The sequence below is a fragment of the Armigeres subalbatus genome, chromosome 3 (assembly GCF_024139115.2).
Source record: "Armigeres subalbatus isolate Guangzhou_Male chromosome 3, GZ_Asu_2, whole genome shotgun sequence".
Lineage (NCBI taxonomy): Eukaryota > Metazoa > Arthropoda > Insecta > Diptera > Culicidae > Armigeres > Armigeres subalbatus.
In genome coordinates, this window is record NC_085141.1 from 428479339 (window position 1) to 428506704 (window position 27366).

At 41.9% G+C, this 27366-nt stretch overlaps 1 protein-coding gene across 6 annotated transcripts in view; it reads left to right on the forward strand.

The window, feature by feature from the left end:
- LOC134227501 (ecdysone-inducible protein E75-like) overlaps positions 1–27366 on the forward strand; it is a 220689-nt gene that overhangs the window by 188525 nt on the left and 4798 nt on the right. For all 6 annotated transcript variants that reach the window (XM_062709040.1, XM_062709041.1, XM_062709042.1 and 3 more), the window contains one exon: positions 15155–15390. In XM_062709040.1, the coding sequence (XP_062565024.1) occupies positions 15155–15390 (236 nt within the window). The remainder of the gene's footprint in view (positions 1–15154; positions 15391–27366) is intronic.

Genomic DNA, 27366 nt, shown 5'->3' on the forward strand with positions numbered 1-27366 from the left:
AGAAACTTGTTTGGATAAAATCTGTCTTGCGTTACCGTTTGCAAGTCCTTGAAATCCTAATGCTCCTGTTAAGCGAAAATTAATCCCATTAAGCCAAGGATTTATCAAACCGCCACGAAAACCTTGCATATTGTCGCAACAGTTTCATGGCCCACTCCTCTGTCTCCGTCGAACGCAAATTCCGCTATTTTATCGCTCCCAGGGTCTACCCCTTGAGCCAATCGTCCGCGACAGTAGCAGCAGCCCTGCTCCTCGTCTTCATCAGAGTATGCCATGGCTCAATCGCGACGACACGGCAGCGCACCAACCCCTGCCCCCCAAAACCAGCGTTCATCCATCGACATTGCACTGTGCGGCGGCCGTTTGCTTTGTGTGTTGAGCAATGCCCGGTCCCGCTCCAACCCCCCTGGCGGCCGTATGCGGCCGTCTTTTTCGCGCTGCTGCCGACCCGAGCCGCGAGCATGCGCAATAGAAAGTGATACAGCGAGACACACCATCACCAACAGCAGAGCCAAGCGACGACGACGACGACGTCGAGGCTAAAGCGAAGTTCATTGACCGTCTAACTAGGCCATAATCATTTTGAACTCTATTTAGGTCAGAAAAATATTCGCTCGCTTTGTGGCGTGCGCTCATTCGGTGGTTCGTTCGCAGCGATTTGGTTCGGTGGTGTTTTGTGCGCTGTTTTTTCGGGGGTTATGGAATGACGAGAGAGGGCGTTTTTTCTGTTTTTTTTTTCCTTTTTCGAGCGAGGCCCTGACACACTGCGTTCGCGGTGGCGGTTGCTGTGTTCTTCTTAGCATTTAATTTATTGCATCTTTATCGAAGGTTTTTGGCAGCGAGCAGCTTTCGTGCAAACGTCTCATGAATGTTAACACTTCCGTTCGTTTAGGAATATTACGCAATTTGTTTGTTTATTATTTAATTCAAGGAAAATAACTTGACATCTGATTAAGTTCATTAAATAAATTGAGATGCAACATTGCAAACAAGCAAATAATTTCTGCAATTGTTCAATATGACTAATACAATTTGCTGATATAAAAAAATCACATTTTAATCATTGATTAGAAACGACAAAAATATTTCAAAATTTCTATTAAATAATGTTCAAATCAGGATGTGGGTGTTCATGGAAACAAAATTGATTGCGATCTGTACAAAAATTTATCCTTATATACATTTATCATTAGGCGCAAATTCCACATTTGTAATATTTCCTACTGCTTTTTTCCCTTTAAAAGATGACCTAATTGCACAATCGCCAATCTAAGCAAATTGTGCTCAATGCTGCAACATGTTTTCCTTCATCGGACGACACACTCGGTGCACTGCAACAATGTCTAGCGTACGGCTTCAAATGTATTTATTGTCCAAATCTACCTTGGAACGTGGTGCCTATAGATATTTGCTGTGTTCATTCGATTTCAAGGTAATTTTCGCACCGACACGACGCCGTCGCCTTAGTATGACGGGCTCGTGCATGCCGTCTGCTGCCACAGCACCAGCATTGGGCAAGCGGCAGACAACGCATATACACAAAAACTTTTCGATTGTCCCCGAAATGTGTGTCGCTTCTTTATCTCGACTCCGCGCGCGATTACTACCTCTTCATTATTACCGACTTTTCATTGGCGTTGGAGGCCTTCTTGAGGCCTCGGCTACGTCCTCGAGCTCGATTTTAGAAGCAAACATGCTTCGGTCCAAGTTGGCATCATGCGAATCCGCGGGTTGAGAGCTAAGGAGGCGCAACACTTCCAATAAGTGGCCATTCGCTCGGCGGTCGCACGCACACACATACAGACACTGGCTATGTCACTGCGTGGCGCCGCCGCTGCCATTATGAAAGAAGCCCGCGGTGTTGGTGCGAATGGCAAAAAGTCGAAGAAGAGCGCGACTCGCTCAAAAGCGGTGCGTGTGAAAACTAAAATTTCACTTTCTCTTGTTTCGTAACCGCGCGGCTTGGATGGTGCGCAGCGAAGTAGTAAAGAAAAGAGAGAGAGAAATGTCAATCACCTTTTGATTGCTATGCCCACTATCCCACTGTGAGCGTGGCTCAACTGATGAATATGTATAGGAAAACTGGCACACAGGCGATGTATGCAAATTCGATGGTTATTTTTTTGCCAACCGGAAATAATCAGCAGCGGTATTCATGTAACTATTATTTCATTACGATACATATGTTGAAATTTCTCGCACCATCCGAGTGCAATGACATTGTTCACTCGGAGTTTAAAAATTTCACCAATTTCGATGCATAGTGAAATTTACATCCTTATCGCTATCGATGGTGGTTTATCAAATGGTGACAGTAACCAGAAGAGCATGAGACATTTTTTAAATAAAATCTTGGCATACACAATTCTGCAAGGAGAAATGTGAGCTTTTTATACTAAAACTGCGAGAATAAAGTCCTCCAAATTTGTATATCTAAAAAATTTTGCATGGTTTTTATACAAAACTGTATTAGAATCTCCGTTGGTTGGGTGTGCCTATCAAAAAACAAAACAAATGCTTTACAATCTTCTTATGAAAAAATCTTTTTCGTATCTGTAATTTATTAGTTTATCTATCAAAGCCAGATTGTTTTGGTGATATCCATCTTGAAATGCAAAACTTTACATACCATCGTTAAGCGTTATATCATTCCATTAAGTACTCTAACAGTGCAGTCACGAAAACTTTCGTTTTCTAAGCTCACGTTTAGTATACCACATTTTGCTGTTCAAATCCGAACAGGCCCCATTCAAAACGACGATATGCGATGATATATGTGTGTGCATGGATCTCGATCGGGCGCCATTGTTCGCCATTCAGTCAGCAGCGGTGATGAAAACGCAAATTGTCGTAGCCGTCGTCGACACGGTTAGCAGCGTTTAAATTCCAACCAGTTCGATTTTGTTTTCGCTGTGGCGAAGTTGCTGATTTTGACGATGATTGATCAAATGTCCTAAACGTCCAACCTAATGCACGCTTTGGACGCTTGTTCGATTTGTACCGAAGCGGGCGCATGGTCTTCTACAAACTTTCGAAAGTATCATGCACAAAACCGCACTCACACCCTCCAAGCGGGCGGCTGAACTTACATAAAGCTACTCTCCGGGTCGAAGACCGAGCGAGACGGCAAGCATCGCGAAGGCGCGCTCTGAATTGCAAATGTGAGAACGAGACGTCACTGTTCTCGCTTTGGACTGGTATGAGTGCGCTGGCAAGAATACGTTCGTACGGAAAGAGCGTATGGAAAAAAAATGAAGGCGAGCTGCGATGTCGTTGACTCTTAATTCGGTCATGCACGGTCGTTCACTTGTTTTACAATTCATGAAAAAAGATTATACATTTGCAACAGCCCCTCTTTTGGGGCCGTTGATGCCTGCTTTAATGGGTTCGCTTTACCTTCGGAGTGAACGTTTCTCAACGCAGCAAGCGTCTTGTCGAGATGCTGATCGATCTCCATCGCAGTGAGCGGCGATTGGCAATGGGCGCGTGAGATCTCCAGGCGTCGGTACTGGGTCGAGCTCTTATGAAATTAGGGCTACACCTAAATTTAGTTGCCTTTACGCTTCAGCACGTTCGATTGGTTAATTTTTGGGCAGAAAACGACCTCAAAATTCAAAAACGGGCACACACATGTGCTCGCACTGGTCGCTGTGGTTGGGATGGCGCGGCTCCCCCTTTCGGTCGTTGTACTCATTTCTGCTCCCCATATCGTTGTCCGAGTTGTTGCGATGGGTGTGCTGTTTGCGTTTCTTTGTACCATTTTTTTATAGGTTAAGAAACCGAATGGCCACACACAAAAAAAAAACAACGAAAACAATAACCAGCAAGAAGACGACGCCATCCATGCACACTCGCATATCGGGTGGCGAATATCGAGGACGACAGTTTCGAGTGACGTTCCTTTGTGTTGCACCGAAAAGTAGCTCATCGCTCTTTTGTAACCCACAAACAAAAAAAAAGTGCATCCAGAAAAGAACAATGGCTACTTGGATAAGTGACGTCTGTCTTTATGGTCAGAGCTTTTTGGCTTGGCTGACTAGATTGGTTATCGGATTCAATTTCACTTGTTTTTTGTGATTGTACAATTCGCTTCATGGCTTTTAACTTTTGGGCTTCATAAGATGGTTATTTGGCTTCATGAAAAACGGTGGGAAAAAGTTTCCAGGTCGTTAATCATAAGGGCAGAAGCATAAAACCTCACCATGAGCGAGAGAGAGCGTGAGCCCAGGGCCCTTGCCAAGTGAGGTGAATGAACTCTGCCAGGGTACTCCCCGCTTCCTCAGACTCTGACGCAGATTCCACCCAACGGCTCGTTCGGCCCCCAGACTCGTTTGCAACGCAACCATCCATCGATGACGGTCGTTTTCACTTTTCATTTCTTTCGGGTGCCTCCCGTGCGCGCCTACCTGCCTCTGCCTCTATGATCAGTCAGTGCCACAAACGAGCTGACTAGCTGTAGAGACACTTGCGGAGAGACAGAGAGCGCGTGTGCTCTCGGGCGCTCGCTACTGGTGTTGCGCGCCTACTTTGCCTGCCGGTGGACCCGTTCGCTCTAGCAAAGGTTATTCACCTAGCTTGCCAATTGTAGGTCAACGAGTCAGTATGTGTGTGCGTGCGTGTGTGTGCACGAGCGCGCTCTATTGTACTTGCGGGCGATACCCGCATGTGGGGAGCACCGTGTTATCTCGACCCGAAGGAGGAAAATTCAAATGGATTCATCATCAGAGCCGTGCAATCATCGTTTCGGATCGAACCAGAAGGTGGTAATGGAATTAACGATGATGGTGATGATGATAGTTGAGGAGGTTGAGGGTTGGTGATTTGGTGGAAATCCCATTGGATTTCCATTTGGCACCATAATTTTCGGTTCCGGATCTCACCAGTTGCAATGACCTTTTGGCACGGCAGGAGCTCTGATAATGTGATACTTTTTCTAGGACGATGAACTTTGCGAAAAATTGACCTGTGATACATATTTAAAGATTGTAGCACTTTCAAGTTTATTTTAAATTCAAGATGTTGAATGTGCGAGCGTTCGAAAGAATGAAAGCAAACAATCCTTATAAAATACATAAAATTTGTTTTCATCTGAAATAAAACGTTTTATTGGGCTAAAAAAGGCAAAACTTCTCTAAGCATTGTGAGTTCCTTTGCCATGCAGTTAGAGTCATGCAGTTAGTTGTATCGCATTGAGCTGCAGATTGTGGGTTCGATTCCCATCTCAGTCACAATCCTTTTTTTAATATTTTGCTAGTGGCATTGGCTACTGTGGTGCTTGCTTGAGAGAGCGAAATACATTCCACGTACATTCCCGCTTTCATCTTATCCTAGAACTGAAATAATAAAACTCCAGTTCTGGTTGTTTTGTTGTTGCAAAATTTAGTGCTTAGTGCAATTTAAAATCACAAACATAAAACTGATGATCTGATGATGTACACTCCCCTCTTTATTACTAGAATTTTCTAATGAATCACTTTGTTTTAGGCCATGTTGATCATCAGTAGCGCCAATCATCTCGTGACCAAACCAAAATTTGAAAGTTCGGCATGACTTTCCGTCATTCGAAGTCAATCGAGTGAAACACTCAAACTATAACTCATTAGGTAGCTTTCCCACAACGGATGATAGTGAAAACACGCGCGCAATCGCAACAATTTTTCTCCATTGTTGCTCCTCGCACTTTTCATTGCTCCAGTTTCGGATGATTCCGGAACGCGGCGCGGCGGCATCACTCAAAGCCAACTGGAGAAACCGCCTAAATCCGACCGATCACGTCGTTGTTGGCTATATCGTTGCGTCGCATTGCATCGTGCGGTGTGGTGCGCTGCTGCTGCTGCCGATGGTGAAAGTAAGAAATTTCGGTTTCGTTTCGAAACGATAGTGCCTTCCAGTTTCAATCAGCCAATCACCAGACGGGCACGATTCAGCCGGCCCGGGGTGAGTGAACTCTTGTGGATGACGTTTATGTAAAAATCACAGCCCGCCGCTAACGTGGCATTCCGTCGGGCCGTGCCGTGAGCTGGATGGTTGTCGGAGATGACGGCCGAGAGGGGATATTTGTATTTCATAGTGAAATGGAAAGTGGCAAAGCAGGCTGCGAGCGCTACAGCCGAACGAGCGAGCACCCAGCCTACTGAGGTCATAGACACAATTTCACTTTGCTCCCCACCAAGTAGTGCCGTGATCGTCCGTCGTGCACTTCACACACGGACCGGAGCTGCAAGTTTGGAGACTTTCCAAAACAGTATTGGGAAAAAGAGCTACCCGTTTGCCTCCGGGCCGGGGCGTAACTGTGCGGTAGGTATTTGCCCGATGATGGGAAGGCGAAATTTATGGCCCACTTTTGCTGGTCGATGCGATGCGATGCGATGGGGTCCGAACCGGAACCGCAGCGTTTAGCACTCTCACTTTCGATTCGATGCCATTCGGTTTTGTGAATTCATACGCGACGCAATCGGACAAACAACACACACACAATGGGAAAAATGGTGCACAAGGTGGCGAGGAGCTGCGGTGTCGTAACCGGACAATGCTCATCGAATGAGTCAAAAACGAGTTGAATGCTTTGGTACATGCATGCGGCGCGCGGGATCGATGGTTGGCAGATTGCGATTCAGTTTTATGCTCGTTTGATTGAATGGGACTCACAATGATAAACTTTCTTTCACATGGTATTGATGCAAGTATTGATAGGGCAATCGAGTAAGGGAGGTTATTGACTTTAAAAAACGTGAACAGATTGAATTAGCGGGGAGAAATTGACCGATTTGAATCCGTTTTTCGAATCAGGCAACAAGCAGCTGCGAGAGTGAGCTTTCTATTGGAATTGCATCCAACAACTGAGATATTGCAGCATCGTGACTTAGAATGCATAGTTTAAAAGTCATTTAAAAGCCAGGATCACTGTCTTCAACCATAAGTCGCACAGACTGAATACTAGGGTGCCAATGAAAATGACATTTTCGAATTTTCAAAAAACGACATTGGTCACAAGTTTCATTACCCCAAAATATGACCCCATGCAATATTTGAGCTCAATCGGAAATGATTTAGGGGTGCCTAAAATTCATCAAAGTTTTAAAAATTTTACCCATGCAAATTTCCCCAAGGGGGAACCAAAGGAAAAGTCAAAAATCGAATTTTTGTTTTTGATGCCAAATGACTTAAAAATGCATGAAACGTCGAGATCTGATGTCACTTTAAAAAAAATTATTTTTTTGAAGAAAATCGATTTTTTCTCTTAGAACATTTTTGGGACTTTTTTTTCAGATGATGAACATTTTTTCATCGAATTTTAACACCGGACGATACGCAAACGTTTTCGTAGCCAAAAATATCCCCCTATGCAAAATTTGAGCTAAATCAGATATGATTTAGGGGTGCTCAAAATTAATCAAAACTTTATTTTTTTCTCACAAGACAAGACAAGACAAGGAGAAATTTTTTTTCTATTTTGATGCTAAAGGACCCAAAAAAGTGCCAAAAAATTTCTAAGAGAAAAAATCGTTTTTTTTCAATTTTTTTTAAATGACATCAGATTTCGACGTTTCATGCATTTTTAAGTCATTTGGCATCAAAAACAAAAATTCGATTTTCGATTTTAGTCTTACGTTTATACAACGAGTTTATTATTTACCCGACGTTTCGACTCGGGGCAAGGGGAAAATATTTTAGTTCCCCTTGAAAAGACACAATCCTCGTGTCGAAACGTCGGGTAAATAATAAACTCGTTGTAAAAATTGTAAGACTGAGGAACCATTAAATAAATATAATTAAAACATACATCCGATCTATAATCCGGGAAAATAATTATGTTGCCAAAATCGAATGATTCTGTTGTCAAAATTGAATGTTGGCAAAATCGAATAACTTTGTTGTCAACATCGAATCTGCCGTAATCTTTCGCCAAAATGTCATCAAACGTAACGTTTCGTTGGCGATATTCCCAAATAACTTTAGATTACAGTCCCCTGACTTTTGAAGAGGTTTTCTAATATCAATATTGCTGTATTATCAATAAAAAGTATTACAGAGTCCTTTCAATTTCGTCAACTTTCGATATTGCCAACAAAGCCATTCTATTTTGACAACAATCGATTTTGGCAACAAACCATTCGATTTTGGCAACACATCTTGTTTTATTCATTTTGGAAACTGCTTATAAACCGCGTAAATCTAATAATCCGCCTAAAAAATTAGTTAGACCCGTGAAACGACTTAAAAAAAAATCGTGAAAAAATCGCTTGAAATTTTTTTTAAGGAAAAACGCTTAGATTTAAAATATGCTTAAAAAAAACTGGTTAGACCCCGAAACCGACAAAAAAAGTTTAAAAAATCGTTAAAAAATTTGCGTTAAAAATCGTCATAGTGTTTCTAGTGTCACAATAAGTTATGAGAATACCGTTCGACACATTCGAAACATTTATGTTGCCAAAATCAAATGGGGTCTGTATAAAAAGAATCCTCCTTCTTCATCTTCTTCTTCAATGGCTCTACATTCCAACTGGAACTTGGCCTGCTTTACGACTTAGTATTCTATTATGGAGTCAAGAATGTTTCCCACCCAAAAACATCCTAGACCTGACAGAAAATCGAACTCGCCATCTCTGAATCGGCAATCCTACGCCTTTTCTCGCAAGGCTACTGGAGACCCAACAAAATCCCAAAGATTCAAATTTTTTTTTTAAATCTTTATTAATGTAGGGAGAAGATTCAAATATGACATCCACTACTTTTTTTAGATTTTTCGACCCTTCTCCCTCTGTCACGCTTTTTTGGATAACTAATATATGTACTGTTACACAATCGTAAGCCTCCCATCTCAGTAATACGTCTGATGTCAATTTTTGAAGTCCCCGTTGGACTCCCCAATGTGCAAAAAATCAAAGAAATATTTATAAATCCATTTGAAATAATTCTGAGAAGAAGACATTCATATAAATTATGATTCTTATGTAATGACTAAACACTATTTTTAAACATTTAATAAAATCTGGATAACAAATTCAAGAAATAAAATTATTTCGGTTTACATGCCGCATTTGTAATTCACGATATGAGAAATCAACTGGTAGCTAGCACTAGTTGATTGTTGAGAAGATTTCCGAGATTATTTGGTCACAAAATTAAGCGTGTGTTTCGGTTATGAGTTTTCTTCTATTTTGACGTCCCTTGCATATTTTACGTTCATAAAAATTGGAAAACTAAGTTATTTCGATATATATAGGTCTTCATGATATTTTTTATGAGATAATTGTACACTGGGCTACGAGGCGATGCGGATTCTTCTATTTTAACGGTTTATATAAAACATGATAACATTTCGATTCTTTATAATATAAGTTATGATATTGAAAACTACCATTCTCAAGCACGAACTTCAGAGCAACGAATGAAATTAATTGCTTCCCCTTTGGTGCGAATGCCTCGCCGCACTAATGTCCGTAGTTTCACGTCAATAACCTCTCCGCACGAAATGGAAATGGAAATCATTAGAGCCCCATCTTATCCGCACCAACATACCCATAACCGAGCCCACTAACGATGGTAACCTCATTATTTCATCACCCTATCGAGTCATCGAACTTTGCGCCGTGCCTCGCTGGTGCGCTTTACTGCCGGGTCGAGCACCGACCCAGAGGTTCAGCGGAGTGGAACGTTCTACTTCTAGCAGCGAACTGCGTGAGGCCGTTGAACGACCGCCCGCCGGCAGCTTGTTGGGTTGGGGGTGGCTCTCGAACAGAAAAAAAAGTTCAACCATTCGAGCCCGAACGGGCGACCTTTGCATGCGATGCTGCTCGACAACGTTGAATAAGCTTCAGACGAAGCGAATAAGGCGAAAAGCTCACCGCTCGAAGCTTCACAACGAGCTTCGACTATGCTGACAGCTCATTTTCCCAGCCGTTTGTATGCTGCCAGTCACTCACGAGAAGCTTTCGGGAGAGACCCGGCGAGAGCGAACTTTTCCACCATCGCATCGAAGCAACCACACCGACCGTCGGGCGGCGGGCTGGTCTCTCGCTTGCTTTGCTTTGCCTTTTTGTATATAACAGAGCGGAGCAAAGCAAAGCAAGCGCAAACATGAAATAAATATAGGGGGTGAATCAAGGTTATCACGAGTCAAGGACAGCGTTTTTTTTCTATTCACCTCCATCCCACTTACACTCCCCTTCCCGTCTGCGTCGCTTCGTCTTCGTGCTCGCTGTCGCAAACAATCGCCGCTACTAACTGCACCCACCGAACCCAACCCAACCCATCCCAACAGGATGACGACCATTTAGAAGGAAATGTAATTCGATTTCGCTCGAATTCCACAGCACGAAGCAAATAATGATGAGAGCGCGTGGGCGCAGGAATGACGCTTATCGCATTAATGCCAACGACGTAATTTCCTGTGCGGGGTCAAACGATGTCAAGCGAAAATGTCAATTTTCGTTCAGCAATTTTTGGCATGTTTGCTAATAGAAGAATATTGCTCATGACGAAGAAAAAACTTCCCCATCGGGAACGGCCAGGAGCCCCCGGTGCGAGTACGAGTGTAAAAATAAACCACTCTGCCACTAAGCATACATGTGGGTATATACACGTGTAGTCACTGGTGCGGTGCGGTGGTTGCCGCTGGTAACATTCAATTCGGATAAGTTCAAGGCCAACTATAACGACACTCTCACCGAACCGCGTAGACTCCAGATGCGCAAAAATGTGTGCGCGCCGTCGCCGATTGAGAGCACAGCGCGAGTGAGTGACCAGAACTCCAAGTGCCAATCGTAAAGAAACTCTTCCTGATCGACTCCACACGGTGCGGCAGAGCGACTTCGGTTCCAGGGTCAGCGGATTCTTTGAATGGCTTTTTCAACATTGTCTTCCTTGGATAACGTGAGTTCCCGCCATGTCGGTGGCAGAGCGCGAGCTTTTCAATAATGGCTGTTGCTTGTGGCTTTTCCGCATGTTGTATATCGAACTCGAGAGCGGGTGGCCCATGTTTCCTCGCAGCAGCAGTGTGAGCGGGGAGTTCGAGTGCCGAGTATCGCGCATCGACCGACGAAGGGGGCTCTTTGGGTGTTCAGTAAGGTAAGGCAGAGCTTTACAGTTAGTTCGTTGATGTCGGTGGTCGCATTTGAGCAGTCACTCCTCCGGTGGATAGTAGTGCGCGCCTGGCAAGTTTATCGAAGCTGTGAAAACGTGATCGCGTGTCGTGATCTCGATCGATCGATCTCTCCACCGTCAAAAACATCAGGAAGCGTAATTTCAAGGGTACAAATTTTGGAGCCAAAAAGGTGCACGGCGTTGGGAGTTTCTAGGCGTTAGAGGAAGAGTGTTAATCTGATCTCAATCAGTGGCGTATGGATATCCAACTATTTGCTCGAATAGATAAGGCTGTCGAATCTCCAGAAGCAATCTGTGTGTGCGATAAATAGCTACGCGGAAGCAAAAGCGTGTCTCTTTAGGCGCAAATGCTGTGATTAGTGAAGTTACAAATGAAAACAAGCTAGGAAAAGCCGACCCACGTAGTGAAAAAAAAAAAGAAAGATACAAGCAGTGCTCGAAGAGAGAGCGGCGCAAGAGGGAAAAGCAGAGCAGTGAAAACAAGTAGGCTTCTGCAGCGCACACGGCGACTAGTGAAAGTGTGCTGGCTGGTTGCCTTGGTTGGCTGACTGGCATGGGTTACTGTGACTAGAGAGTGTGCCGCATAAATCTCGCTCCTTCGTCGCTGTTTGCCGCCTGTTTCCAGCAGAGTGGATGGCTAGGAATTGGAAACGCAATTTGACGTGTATGACGACTGCGGTGAAAATCAATTTCCAAGTGAAACAATATGAAAAGCACAAGATCGCAAAAAACACGGCATAATCTTGTTATGCTTGTGCATTAGTTCGTTTTAAGGAAGAATTCTCATAGAAAACGGTGTACCTATCAAGTTTGATATATTTATAACAGAAGAAAAGCAAAGAAATAGCAGTGACAACAGTACCAAAGAAAAAGTTCCAATTTAGAAGCAAACTAATCTTACAAATTAAAACGAACGAACAAAACATGAGCGAAGAACTACCAATATTGAAGGGTATCCTGAAGGGAGTTGTCTCCTACCACAATGCACGTAGGTTGAAATTTTCCATCCACTACTTTCATCCCTCCATCATCGTTATCACCTGAACATGCGAGCAGTTTCTTCCCCAATTGCCTTACCTTACATACGCGCGCGAGAGGGCGGCAAATGGCGTCCTTAACCATACAAACCCCAATCCATCGACCCAGCACTTGACCTCTCGTTAGTGTGCGAATAATTGTGATCTTTGACCTTGATTCTACCAAACGCCCACACCATCCGCGCCACCCACCGAAAACCGACCTCCCACGGCACGGGGAGCGCACTCTGCTTTTACCGAGTCGAGCGAAAGAGAGCAAAATCGAGAGCCATCATCACTCACTCGCAGAGAAAGCGACCGACAAAAAAAATCGCTGCTTTTCACTTTGGAATTGCGCTTTCCAGCAGCTGATGGGTGATGGAATGATTAATTTATTGTTGATCAACTATTCAAACCCATTAGTAATGACATGGAATGTTGGTATTTGGTCTTATTTTTAATCCAGAAAAAAGGATTTAATGATTCTCCTTGATAATTTAATTTTTTGAAAATTAGTTTTGAAGAGAATCAAATTCTAAGCCAACGATACTTCAGGCTGAGTCACCAGAACATTGCTTGAACATTCACATGTTCAAATGTTTATCACTTTATGATTTGGGTTGAATCAAGTAAGCACCCCCACCATCAACGGCTACAGGCCATACACAGAGATGTCCTAATCCGTGAAACGCACCTCACAACAAGTCTTTATCATAACACGAACACAATATGGTAAGAATCTTTTGCCTTCCGTGCTCTAATATTTCCTGAAATACGATGAAATGTTCGTAATCAAGGTTAGATTTCCGGATATTTACAGAAACTACGATAACTAGAACCAAAGTTTGCAAACGATACAATGCAAAACAATGATATGAAGAATTTTACCAGAAATATTTTATTTCTTTTTTGTTGATTTCAAAACATTTTGTATCTTTGTTATTATTATCCCCGGAAAAAAATCTGTCGCAGGTTCTATTTTGTCACTTTGCATGTGCATACATGATATGTTGATGCATTGGTAAAGATCAATCTTTCTATAAGAAAAATCCTAATTGAATTTCGCCCAAGAATGAGGTACTGAAGCCTATTGAGCCTGTGACAAAGTTGTGGGATTAAATTCTTTGTTTCAAAAAGTTATAAACACATCCTTTGCTATGAAAGGCAAATAGATTGTAAAAAAATACAAATTGCAATCCCACTAGTTACCAACTGCAACTCACAGGCACAACTTGTTCAAATTTCACAAACATTAACCCCCGCAAAACGAAAAGTCCTAATCATAAATCCACGTGATTGCGTTGCCTACTTTCTTCCGTTTGTGCCACTTGCGTGCGCAGCTCACTTTGACGCGCTTCACGTGTGTAGCCTACTATTCCAAAAACGTGCAACAGGCAGATGAAAGTGAAACAAGGAAACATGCAGCATGGCACTCTCACCTTCGGTTCATTGCGTCCGTACCGCGCGCCTACCTTGATCGATCGGTCAGACAGTCGAGCGGCTGAAACCCGAACCGCACCCGGCTGTTGTTGGCGCAACAACGGCCCAATTAAGACCTTCTAACTCGCAGTCAAAATAAAGGCCAAATCTGTTTGTGTTTTCGCTTTTCCTCCTTTCTCCTGTCTTCTCTTTGCTGCGAGGTATGCGGCACGACGCTGTTTGTAATTTCTCTATCGATCACCTAGCCCCATTTCACTCGCATCAATCCGACCGGGCAGCCAACGCGCGACGACGATGACCCCCTTCTCTTCCGGTCAACGTGCTACGCAGTGCAGTGCCTCGAGTTCCGAATTCGTATCGTGCCTCTTCTTTCTATCGATCGTTTTCTCACGAGCCTCCCCGCGCGTTGAGAGACATCTTGCGCATCAGCTGAGCGGCCACGACCGCGGCGTCCGTCGCCTTCGTCACCGTGTGAAAGTAACACACTTTTCCTTTATTTATCTTGGCCTTCCTCCACGCTCTGTCTCTTCGGCCTCCCATCTTGCGCCGTCTTCCATACCGACTGGTTGGTTGTTGGTTGGCTTATTTTGGGCTGGTATCTTTTCACTTTTCACTTGCACCCTCTTTCGCACGATTAAAGACGCGGGCTCGCGCCGCCGTCTCCGATAAAAGAAAGTGAATTTCGAACCCCCCTCGCCACCCATTCGTCTGCAGGTTTGCACCTGGTGCAGCAGCTAACGAGGTGGCCGAAAATTCCACCAGCCAAGTCCGCGTCGTCTGGGTCCAACGCAAAAAAAGTGAAAAGTAACACCGAGAAGGTCATTAAACCAGAGTGCGCTTTCGATTTTTTCGGGGCGACTCTTCACGCTATTGTAGGTCCGTATTCGATGGGGGTCGTTCAACCTATAATGTCGCTGCGCGGCACCTCGCCCCGTTTAGTAGGTCATTCGGTGGGCTTTCGCTCGATGCGATTGACACGGAACTGACTGACTTAAGTAGGTTATTAAGACCGCCATGGAAGCGGCCTCGTTGTGCGTTTTTGTGTTGATCAGCAGATCACGATATTCTCATTCGCTCGGCTCGATCTCAATGAAAGGTCGTACGGCCGACATCCTTCACGTTCACGCAGCTTGCTTTGGTACGCGGATGCATTTATTCTGGAGGACGCTTCCGATCGAAAACCGACGAACCAAAGTCTCAAAGGCAAAAAAATGTGAGCAGGGTGAACCCTTTCACCACTTTATTCAGTCCACGAGCCTTGGTGTCTGCTGGGGGCTTCCTCGTCTGAAACTTTTTTGTGTGCAGAGCAGCAGCGGGCTGTTAAAAGTGACGGTTTTATGAGTTTGAATGAGTCATGTGGTTGACGGTCAGGGCACTGGCACCGCGATCAGGTGCTGCCGGCAGACATAGATGAGGTCAACGTGTTTTTATGGACGGTCGACATTTGATACTTTTTCAGCTTCTCAGAAATAGGTCATTGTGACCAAGGATGACACTTCCTGTCTGGGTCCGTTTTCATTACTTAGACATAATTTTCGAACGGTATGATGGGAGTTTAAACGTTTTTCTTTTATCTTTCTTTCCTTTCACAGCGGTCAGATTTGGTCGGGTTCCGAAGCGCGAGAAGGCCCGCATCCTGGCGGCTATGCAGCAAAGCACGCAGAACCGAGGGAACCAGCGGGCACTGGCCACCGAGTTGGACGACCAGCCACGTCTGTTGGCTGCCGTACTGCGAGCGCACATGGACACGTGCGAATTCACGCGTGAAAAGGTTACTTCCATGCGGCAACGTGCTCGCGATTGCCCTTCCTACTCGATGCCCACTCTGGTAAGTTGAAACAAAATCCTCTACTCGCCTAGCGAACCCATACTAATGCCAAGTAAATCGTCATCGATTCATTCGCCCCGTGCTGATCTAAAAAATTCGAATGTTGGAATTTGATTTCCGGGGTGCCATCAAGGGCACCGTTTCCGCCATTTGCGAAAAATTATCTTCAAGGTCAGCCTGACGTCGCCGTTTCCTTGTATCAGAACGCGTCTACACGCCACTACCACTCTACAGTTGATATGTATCTCGTGCTGAGTCGAGTGGATTAGTTCACGCTTCGACAAGACTACAGCGGTGGTAGTAATAAATACACAACGTCAGCGCCGATCCAGTAGTAGTCGTTGATATTGACCTTGAAGACGAGTAGGGTATAGCAACAGAGACGCGAATCGGAAAAAAAAAACTTCTAGCTGGACCCAGAATGCTGTTCTCAGCGTTTTCATCGAGTGTGCGGAAGCGCTGCAATGCATCGCCGAAACTCGCAACTGCAAGGGTACCGAAGCGATAAACAAACGAACGTTCGAACGTCGGCGTCATGGCCTACCTTGTGCGTTCGGTTGCTTAGCAAACACACACGTTTCCGATAAAAAGGCCCCACGTGCACCGCTTGCTGTGATTTGCGTCGATCGCAAGTGTTTTGTGCCGTTTTATAACCATAATCAAACGACTGACTGACGGACGGACAGGGCACAAATACAACGCAAGCGGGAGCACATTCCCGTACACAGCCAACGGGGCAGATAATGCGGAAATAAACTTAGCGAGCTAGAATATACGGTTATAGGACCTTGAGTTGCATGTTGAATGACTACGTCTGGCCGCCATCACCGCACCGCTACGCTGGTGCTAATTTAAAAGCACGTCGCCGTTCTCTCGGCTGGCAGGCTGGCTACGCAAAAGCCCCGCTAAATAGCGACAAACACCATGCACCACTACCGAGATGCGCGCCCATTTTAGCCGCCGGGGGGAACTATATGTGAATGCCAGTCGACTGCCAGACTATCGTAATTGTTTGGGTTTATATATCGAGTGACGTCGCCGTGGACGGCAGGTTTTGAATGTCAACTTGGGGCGCGCGCGTTGTCGTGAGACTCGGGGGTTCATGATCGGTCGTCGATTGATTGAATGTCGTCGCGCAATTAGTTGCTCGTTCGGATGATTTTGTTTTCGGCTACTTACGACGATACATGGGAAGGTGTTTAATATTCATTTAAACAAATTTATGAGCTGGCCAGGTGAATTGACTGTTGAAGTTCATATTAAATGACATCATATCTTTGAACGATAATGATTCCAGATCGTAGAATCAGAATTCGATCTGTCTTCCGAGTCAAGGTTAAACAGCTACCGATAAAATATTTGTATCGATAATTATTGTCACCCGATAAGATCTTGAACCGGAACAAGAATCAAACTTACCTTTTGCGTATTGGCTGCCAAGGTCAATTGGAACCCCTTTACACAAATTAAAAAAAATCCCCTAGCGGTAAGGATGGCGTTTTCGACACAATTGTTTGATATCGCCTTAGTGTCATGCACAACTTAGAACTTTTACAATCGCCTTTTCAAACGAATCTTATAAGACATTTTTTCATAGCTTTTCAATGCAATGACCAATCGATTTTGCCCTCTGTCGAATACGAGAAAATCAGTTGATGGTTACTGGTTACTAGAGGATAATGCTCAAATTTGGCCTAAACATTCTTTGCATATCAAAGAATATTGTGCCCAAATTTCATAACATTTGGTCGACAAAAACTCCTCTGACGATAATAGAACAAAGCTGCTGAACCTTAATTTCCCCTATATGAATAAAAAATTGATCGACGGTTTGCTCAGTTTGACGTGTTTGAGGCGATTTTTGTGCAAATTTGTTCTAAGAGAAAGGAAAAGAGGTTCGTTATAAAAGATAGATAACATTTTCTTCATATCGCAGTGTCCATCTGAAGGCTCATCGTCTTTGTGCCACAGGAAAAATGCTACGAACTAAAAATTCAACTTCAATGAAAATTTCGATTCCATTAAAAAACCTTTTCATTTAAAAACATAATCTACACAACGTTCAATTTAAAAATTGTTCGGAAATGAAAATGTGGGTATGACGATCAAGACGAAATAATGATTGTTTGCCATGTTATTTTAGCAAAAAAAAGAGCAATGGGTAACGTTTGAGACATAACCACGTAGAGATAATAATTCTTAATTATCTAATTTGGATAAAAATCAATTATATTGTCATGGATAAAAACATTATTATTAAAATTTTGTTGGGAAAAATAAGAAAAAGAAGCTTCTCAAATCTTCGAAAGATTGGTGGACATTTTTTGAATCTTCTGGATTAGTATCGTTTTTTCATGTCGGTTAATGAAAATGTATTGCCAAAAACGATGGCTACAACGCAAACATTTACCAAAAAGACAGAGTTTAAAATTCAAAACATTGGCTATTTGCGACAAACTACGTTCGCTTCATTAGTCAAAGCAAAGATGGAGCAGCTTACAATGGTATTAATCATCATATGGGTGGAGCTTCTGAGAACAGTGTTGGTAGAATCATGCTCAAATCTAACTCACCGAAGCTTCATGCACGAGCTGACTCGATTGCGATTCTGCATGGAGAGCATCGCGCATGAGTTTTTCACGCAGAATCGCATCGTTTCGCTCATTCGCTGAAAAATGATTTCGCTCCAAAAAGTGTCAACACCCAATCGAAGCGTATTTTATGTTTACGTATGGATTTGTTATCCATTGTTTCAAGCAAAGAAAGCTATTCCGATGAATTTAACGAAGAAGAACACGCAAAAATCACCCAGTGATGCAAATCGCGAGTCGAATCATGGACGATTCTCTGGCCTATGAGTCGGGTGTGGTTTCCCTCGCGCTTGATTTGAATCGTGGATGAGATTTGAGAATTTGAGTTTTTACTGAGAGTTGTTTTGTTGTAATGACAAAATCAATCATGAATCCAGCTCACATTTTGTCTTGACCTGTCGACAGCGATCAAGCAAAAATAATTTGTCACGCATAACATAACCAATGTATTAAATAATCTGTCCATTGGCACAACCTTTTCATCGAGTGATCACGTTACAAATAATGAAAAATTTTACCAATCTTTTAGGAAGTAAAACAAAATTCACTAGCTGTTCAGTGTTTATTAATAACAACAACAAAAAAAATCAACATGACTAAGTGTCCATAGCTGCTATCCATTTTGAGAACATGTGGAAGTATCAGAATTTCGAAACTAATTTTCATTTATCGTAAGCGAGGAAACACCAAATTTTGCCACAATTTCTCGCCATGAGCCTCGTCCTAAAAAATCATTCACATGATAGAAGTATTTTTTTTGTTTAATTATTTCATGCTGAATCGATGTTGGCAGAACTTCGTAATACTTAGCCGCTTGGATTTTTCCGTGTCCAAATTTGAGTAAAGCAAAGCCGATTAGAAATTATATTTAAATAAACTTTTTTATCAAGTAAGTTTTAGATAGTCCTGAATAAGACGAGTTTGAATTAGATTAAAAGAAGCCAGAAAAAGCACGGCAAGAATGAAGCTGTTTTTTCTCGGTCTACTTCAAACAAAATGGCGATGGATATACTGTGGCTATTGTTTTCCCTCGACATTGCTTATCCAAGTGATCACCAAAGTGCGGCCCGCGAGCCATATTTAACAACTGGATATCAGAGTTGGGTCTATTTCATCGCGTCTTTTTTTCGAGGATTCAATTCTCTGCCCAACATGATATACTGCGGCTGTTGTTTGTCCTCGACATTGCTTTTCCAAGTAATCACCAAAGAGCGGCCCGCGAGCCTTATTTAACGACTGGATATCAGAGTTGGGTCTATTTCATCGCGTCTTTTTTTTTTCGAGGATTCAATTCTCTACCCAACATTATAAGGAATGACCATTGAAATGATCAGAAATTTTATCTGGGAATAGAATTATAAACAATTGAAGAAACAGGTTCGAGGATCTGTCGAATATGCCGATGGAGATGTTTTTTTCTGGAACGGATTAGGTTTGCGGCACGACTGTAAATGTGCCAATGCACTATGGTCCAGGATACAGATTTACGCGGAAAAAGCATTTACGACAAAACTATATTTTTTTTGAAAAAACTGTTGTTCTACAAAATTGTTCGAAATAGTAAGGCCATCATCATGGTTCTACCAAAAATAGGGTGGCCCATCATATAAATAAAATTAGATTTTTTTTTATTTCTCAGAATATTAACATGTTATGTTCTATAAAGTTGTAGCGCAGCTTATTCCAATCAATTTTGCTAAAAAAAATTTTTTCTGTAGCTTTTAAGTAGGCTGATTTAGAGCAATTTTACCTAATTGGATTAGGGTGTACCACAAAAAAACAGTATTTTTGATCTACTTTTTTTGTTTTAGATTTCTCGAAGAAGTCGTCTTCAGGTGACTTTTAGAGCTCAAAAAAATGCAACTTCTGATGGGTAAATATGCTCAAAACCTTTTTCCGATCAAAAGTTATAATTGTTTTTCAGTCAAAATTACATTTTTTTCATAAGTCGATATCTCCGATTAGGGCAGACTAAAAAAATATGTTCACACGGCATTTGAAAGAGAAATTAATATTCTTTATTATGTCAAAAAATTGGAGATATGTTATTTTTTTTATCTCATGTTTTACCAATTTCACTAAAATCATATTTTTTCAAATAAATTGATATAACTCGACAATGGAAAAAGATACAGAGGATATTCTTATAGCAAAACACGCGTTTTGAAAAGCCCCAAAAGTCTTTAGAAGGTGACATTCGTGAAAAATGCTTTGCCTGTCTCGGTAAGAACAGAGTGAAAAAATTGTGTCGCGCTTTTCAATGCCTTTCACACAGACCTAGTGGTAGCTCATTCGCTGGCGTCTGCTCCAATAATGAGAAGGAGAAGTTAAGTCAATAATACCTCATTTTGTTATTGTTACCATACTCTGTTATGAACTAGCCTTGCTAGTTTAGCCTAAAATACCAAAAATTAATACTTCAGACATAACATGCTCTGTTATAACAATACCACACGTATTTAAAATTATTATTCGTTTGGTATTGAAATACCTAAGCATGTTATGCCTAAAGTAATTGAATTGAATTGCCTTTATTTGGTAGGCTTTCAACCCTGGCTCACCTCAAGAATGCCTAAAGTATTTTGCATATTTATTTTTGGTATTATTTTTGGGCATTTTACCTCATATGCAAGGCTAGTTCATACCAATTTCTGTTATGAAGGTCGTCACTCCTGCTCGGGATCATAACATGGAAATAGAAATACATTAATAGGCGGAGCCATTCACTAACTTAATTATCAAGTTCCGATAAACTGATCAAAACTGTCTCATAAAAGAGTTTTCTGGCCGATGTTTAAATGCCCCCCTCCCACAACTCCCCCGTGTGCCGTAAATAATTCTTGCCTTCAAATACTCGGTGTTAAATCATTGAAGAAAAAGTAATTTCTTAGCTTTCATTTACTGAAGATACCAAAAGAATATTCCTACTTGTTTTTTCGAGAACATATTTTCAGCTGCATTGTATACAGATTCCTGTTTTTATATGCTTTACATTTTCTCCGTTTGGCGCTCTTTTCACATTGTTTTTTTTGTATATAAAATATCACCTAATTTTTCTTATTTTTTAAATTTTTTTTTTTTGAAACATCTTGCATAGATTTGATAGATGAGTTTTTGAAGTCACTCGATCATAAAAGGACCGACAAAAACGTGCAAAAAGAACTGTGTACTGAGATTCTTGCTTTTACCCTGAATAAGGCCAGAGAGTTGATAAAAACTTTCATCGAAGCACGCATTTTCCTGGAATAAGACTTAATAAGTAGATGGTTCCTTTTTTCTGAAGAACGCTTTCCCGATATAAAGCAAAATAGTAGAAAACTTTATTTTAAACGGTTCGACTAAACAATAAATGACTCCCTCTTGCAAAGCAATCGTTTCCCCGGAGAAGTGTGAAAAAGTAGATGACTCCTTCTTTCACGCGTTTTCCTGATATAAGTTGACATAATGGATGGCTTCTATTCCATAAAAATCAAGAATTTATGACTCCTTTTTTACGGTTCCCGGTTTTTGTTTGTAAAATAAGACGACAGAGTAAATGAATGCTTCTTTCAATGCACGCATTTTTCCGAAATAGTGTGAAAAAGTTGAAGACAACTTCTTTAATGTTCGCATTTCCCTCGAAAAAGGGTTCAGACTAGATAATATTTCTTTCGTAGCAAACGATTCCCGAAACAATGAGTTAGGGTTGATAATTTCTTCTTCCGTAGTCCGTGTTTCCCCGGTATAAGTCGACTGGGTAGATGACTGCAGTGCTTACCTTATCTTAGCTTGATTGACTGTACACATCGTAGTTGCTAGTCGTGATTGGCTGAGAAACAACAAATAATGCACTGCTCACCAATTGAATAGTTTTATCGGGAGTAGAAAGCTATTCTGACTGTACATGCTTCGGAGTTTCCTTAATTCAAAACGATGCCGGTGACGTCATCACAATCAATTAGGATAAGGGGAGGAAAATTAGTTTGACACTCATTGCTACAGGAGACCGAGGAATCCTCTGCATCTCCATGAGCGCACTAGAAAAGAATAGTATGTTAGTTGGGAAGGAAATCTATTGGAAATCGCCTTGGTAAGCGACTAATTATTTCTTTTGAACGACACCATATTCAGGGTTGCAAGCCTCCCTGAAAAAGATTTAAAAAAAAAACTCCTACTTTCATAGAACACGTTGGAACGGAATAGTGAGAATGAGTTGATGGCTCATTCTTTTGGTGCATGCGTTTTCATATAAGAATGTTGTGGAGTGGATGATTTTCCTCCACACGCTTTCCCCCATTGTGTCTGCATATAAAGTACTGTGTCTCCTGGAAAAAGGCTATAAACAAATTTGCCTTTACAAGGAATAGAAAATGCTACTTCTTCTTTGAAATGTTTTTGACGTCCGAAACCCATCTACACAATGTTATTCAATCTCTCAACATTGGCAACTGCTACAACTGTATTGAAAAGGGTCGTTCTCGTCATGATACAGCCAGCAAACCGCCGTTTTCTATCTCCGCCAACAAAAAAAAACACATTAACAAAGTTAAAAAAAAATAAATAAATAAATATCTCCGCCAACCGAATCAAAATAACGAGGACTCTTTGATCCTTTTTGCATAAAAAGCACTCATGAAAGCAATTTGTGCCTTGTTTTAAGATCAAAACTATCAAATTATTTAAATAGATGTTTTTTGATAATCATTTGTTTATTAGTGCTCAGACGTTTGCTTAAAACTTTACGGAGCCAAATACAATTGAAATAAAATTATTTATTGAGGTTGGGAGAGCTCTTTCTCGGCGGGGTGCGATCGGTAGATCCTAATGAAGCGAATAGAACCATATGCTGGCTTATCTCTAGCTTCTTTGTCTTTTACTTCATAACTACCTTGATGTCATTGACCAGCTGCGAACCGTTGGGAAATCCAAACGTCCTTGGGATGTATTCGTCATCGATCTCGGGGATCTGCTTTTGTGGTATTCCTTGTTGCATCCTAATTTTCTCCTCTTCTTGGTGGTCTTTAATAGTTTCTTCCACAACCACAATTTTTGACTTTTTTTTTCCTGGTGCGATGCTCGTCCCGTTTGCCGGGTTACAATTTTTCCAAACCTCTAACATCATCTTACACATGGTCCAATCCCAGGTTAGGAGAAAACTTTTCGGGAATCGTATGATCCACTTACCCGTACTGGTTGAGAACCATTGACAGTTGGTTGTCTATTATCTTCAATATCTCTAATTTGGAGTAATGGCTTTTGTATCACGGCGTTCGGGATTGTAAAAATCAGAATAGTGCCATACAGTCGTTTAAAAAATCTTAGAAAACTAATACCTAAGCAATGTGGAAATTTATAAAGTAAAAAAGCATATTAATAAGTAATTATGTACATGCTGATTCCATGTCCTTATAAAGGATGAGAATTGAAGAGAAATAGCCAACACATTCAGAAGAGTTTCATTTGCAGTATAGTGAACCCACTTTTATTCGATATTATGCAACTCGATGTTCCATTTTTAAATTGATGTAAACCCTCTACAACTCGATATCCTCTCTCATTCGAATGTTTCTTCGAAACCTATTGGAAAGCGGTTTTTATTTTGCAATCGCAGTGGATTGTAGACTGTGGTAGACTGACTGTACTGTAAGGAGACCGAATTAAAAAGAAAATGGTACTTACGCATAATGAAGAAAATCTATTTCCAAAAGTAAATTCTCTTAAACTGCAATTGACCCAAGCCCTGAATTATAATGAAGCCCGATAAAAAGATTAATGAGCCCGCCCTCTTTTTTCAAAATACACTGCGTCATAAGACACTTCTTAGAATTATGCAAGACTTAGGCAAGAATTATGCCAAAAATTTATAAACATATCTTTCAAATTGAATTAAAATTCATTTATTTCATTAAACATAACAAAATATTATAAAGAAAATGTTAAAATTTGATATCAGGGTGGTCAACAGTATCGATAAATGTTTTTTTGGCTTGTCAAAAAGATTTAAGATAGACTTCCCGATCAACCAAATTAGAATCAACCACCGTTGTGGTTAGCAGAAGGTTTACTTGGAGGGTTCTGATATAGTCCCTTGCTGTTCATTTTACTGGAAAAGTAGAACCATAAATATTAAGGTCACTCTGACGGAATCCAAGATTAAAAGTGCTCGCGTTTTCGGGGCACACCACTCTGATACCGAAGTAACGCACAACTGTCATTTTATTATTTCACGCATGCTGCAAAATGACAGTTGTGCGCCGCCTCTGACCGAGTGGTGTGCCCCTGAAAACGCGAGCACTTTTAATCTTGGATTCCGTCAGGAGTGACCTTAAACTCTCAAGGAGCTGTTGTCCAACACAGCATTTTTGATTAACATGATTCAACCATAGTAACCCGGATTTTGCAAAAGGGGTTGGACGGTACCGTGAATGTCAACTTTTATTGTTTTGGTTTGCTTGTTCTCAAGTATGAAAATTGGGCTACTGTGATGAGAAACGTTCATATCTGACACATAAAGTTCCGTCTTAAACAAAACATGCTGACCACAAGATATGAAGCGCCATTAGCAATCTAATACTTAAGCCTCTACTACTGGAAGTGTACGCCAAATCCATCTTTCCACGGGAATAGAAAGCACCAGACAACTTCCATCCAAAGTGCCGCGTTGAAAAAAGAATTTCACCCTTTCGTCAGGCCAATATGCATTAAATCTGTCTGGCCCGTCGAGATTAAACATTTTCGATCGCTGAAAATAACCCACATGAAAATAAAAATGTTTATGTATCACGATAATGCACGCAAATTAGAATCACCACAAATCCTTCAGATTTTAAATAAATTACCAAGTCCAGTCCCAGTTCATGTTAGATTTGGAAAATTCCATTCGAGCTACCCTTTGTTCCGGTTTCAGACAAGGTACTCGCATCCTTTTTTTGACGGCAATGTTAGGATTTTAACCAACACTTGTCGAATTGTTTCTCGAGAAACATTCAAATCGAATTAGGCCTCGATTTACCGGAGCGTGGAGTTGACTCAAAAACTCAAAATTGACAAAAATGGTTTATGTACCATTTTTTCTGGCTGCAGTTCATTTGCTTGATGCTCATGTTTTTCTTTTTTCAAGCCTGAATAATGTGCTTTTCTTGTTGTGGAAGATACTTTCTATTCGCCATGTTTGTAAGAAAACGCCGACAATTGTATGGAACATACTAAGCTCAACTGGTCTACAAGATTCCTTTATTTGACACTCGAAAATGTTGTTTATATTCACTGGATCATTTATGAACGCTTTTTACATGCAACTGGCATTTATCAAAAGGAAGTCTGCGATCATCACCACTAACGATAGAAGTGTAAGGTTAAAAAAAAATGATAAATTTGCTGTTTTTAATAACTCATTCGGGTTCATCAATGCCGAAGGTGATTAACCCATGGGTGCGCCTCTTCATTTTTTTAACATTGCTGATTATTATTTTCATCACACATGGTAATCAGTTTCAAAAACCCAAAGTGTTTTCATTAATTAGCATCGTCCATAAAGAATGAATTTACTTCCGGGTACGCATAAATAGACATCCTCAGAAAAATCGTCTTCAGTACTTGATGTTTGTGCCTGATGACGTAATTCAAATATGTTCAAATACAAGTGCGAAAAGAAGTAGAATTATAATTATTGGACCATTCTAATCAAATTTAAAATATTCATCTAAACATGCTGAACAAATATCAAAAACTAAGAATAGTTTCCTTTGTTATGTTTTGAAAACCTGTTCCTGCCCATTCAATTTCGCCCACCGATAAACTCCCAGAAAGTTCAGTTTCCAATCAACTCTGGATGAGAATCGGCCCGGTTCATTGTCCTTCCGAGAACGAGCCATGCACACGAAACTCATCATCCGCCGCATGGCAGAGGTAATGATTTCGCTCGTCTCCAGTTTATTGGCTTCTCCGTCTCTCGCTTCGCTTGATTGCAGACGGTAAGGCCAAATAAATTATAAGAAGTCGCCTCTCGGGGGGAAGAAGCGCGCACCAATGGAGATACATATTTTGCCAAGCTCCAAAAAACAAGCAAATTCGAGCAAATAATAAGAAGCCCCTACCGCCAGTACGCGCACGGCAAGCTGCTTCTGCCGCCGCTGCTGCTGGCTGCCGAAACCTTGAACTCAGTTCGTCGACCTTGGCGTGATATGTTAGAGCGCGAGCGAGCAAAGCAAACATCCACACCGCAGCAACAGCAGTAAGAAGAAAAGAATATTTTGCTCGCTTGCTGATACCAAGCGCGCTGCCTACGTGCGAGGACGACGTCATATCGATCTACCACACTACCATCGGTATCGCCACCACCACAAACTGACTCGGCACCAGAACGAGGCGGGTCACTCACACCATCGCCGCCATCACCGGTGCCAGTGGGGTGAATCGAGCGATTAGCATTATGAAAATCTCGAAAAAAGAAAACTCGTCGATACGCGGTGGTGCCTAACGGGTGCTCAGTCGCAGCAACCCGCCGACCGAACCCTGCCCGCGCGTTCTATGTTTGACAATTAATGAACGTTGTCACACACAGAAACATCAACAAAGATTGCCTTGACAGAAACGAAAAAGTCTCGCTTCCTCACGACCCGTTCGGCTGGTTCGCCACAACAACGCCTGCTGGCAGCAGCAGCAGCAACGGTTCCGTACCCTCCAGATAAAGGTCAAGCTCAAGCTCGGCGACTGCGAGCGAACGATATTCGAGAACGTCAGAGCCGAGGACACAGTGACCAGACAACACGGGGCACGTTTTGCGTGACAACTTTTTTTTTGTTCTTTGACCTTTTCTCACTACCGCATGAGTATCATACTGAAGGCTTCATGTGGTTCAATAATTAAAAATAAAAATCAACCACTTATTGCTTCCTAACCTTATCAGTGGAGCAATCAAACCAGATTGAAAATGATTCATTTTTAAATGTTATGATCAGATTGAAAATTATTTCACAAGAATCACCTAATGCAAATTTTTGTAAATAAACAAAATCTACAAAACAAGCGAATTAATTAGGCAAATCTGGTCACCACATTGGGAGGACCAACACTCTTCTGGTACTAACCGAATGCCAGGAAGGGGGTTAATTCTGATTTTTTTCATCAACTTCTGGTCCGGCAGCGACGAGGACGACGACTACAACGACGGCAACGACTACGTCGCTGATGGCCTTGGCTTGACCGAAAATAGTTTTGCAAATGAAATACCTCCACCCCGTGCTCGCGCACATACACAAACACAAACAAACACACATGCTGTTGGAAGGAGCGGAGAACACAGCAGCGCCATGTACCTACCCATATCAATAATTTTTCAAGGTCAGGACGAGGAAGCATTTTCCCCCAATCGCCAACCATTCCCATCCGCCAGCAGCGCACCGCC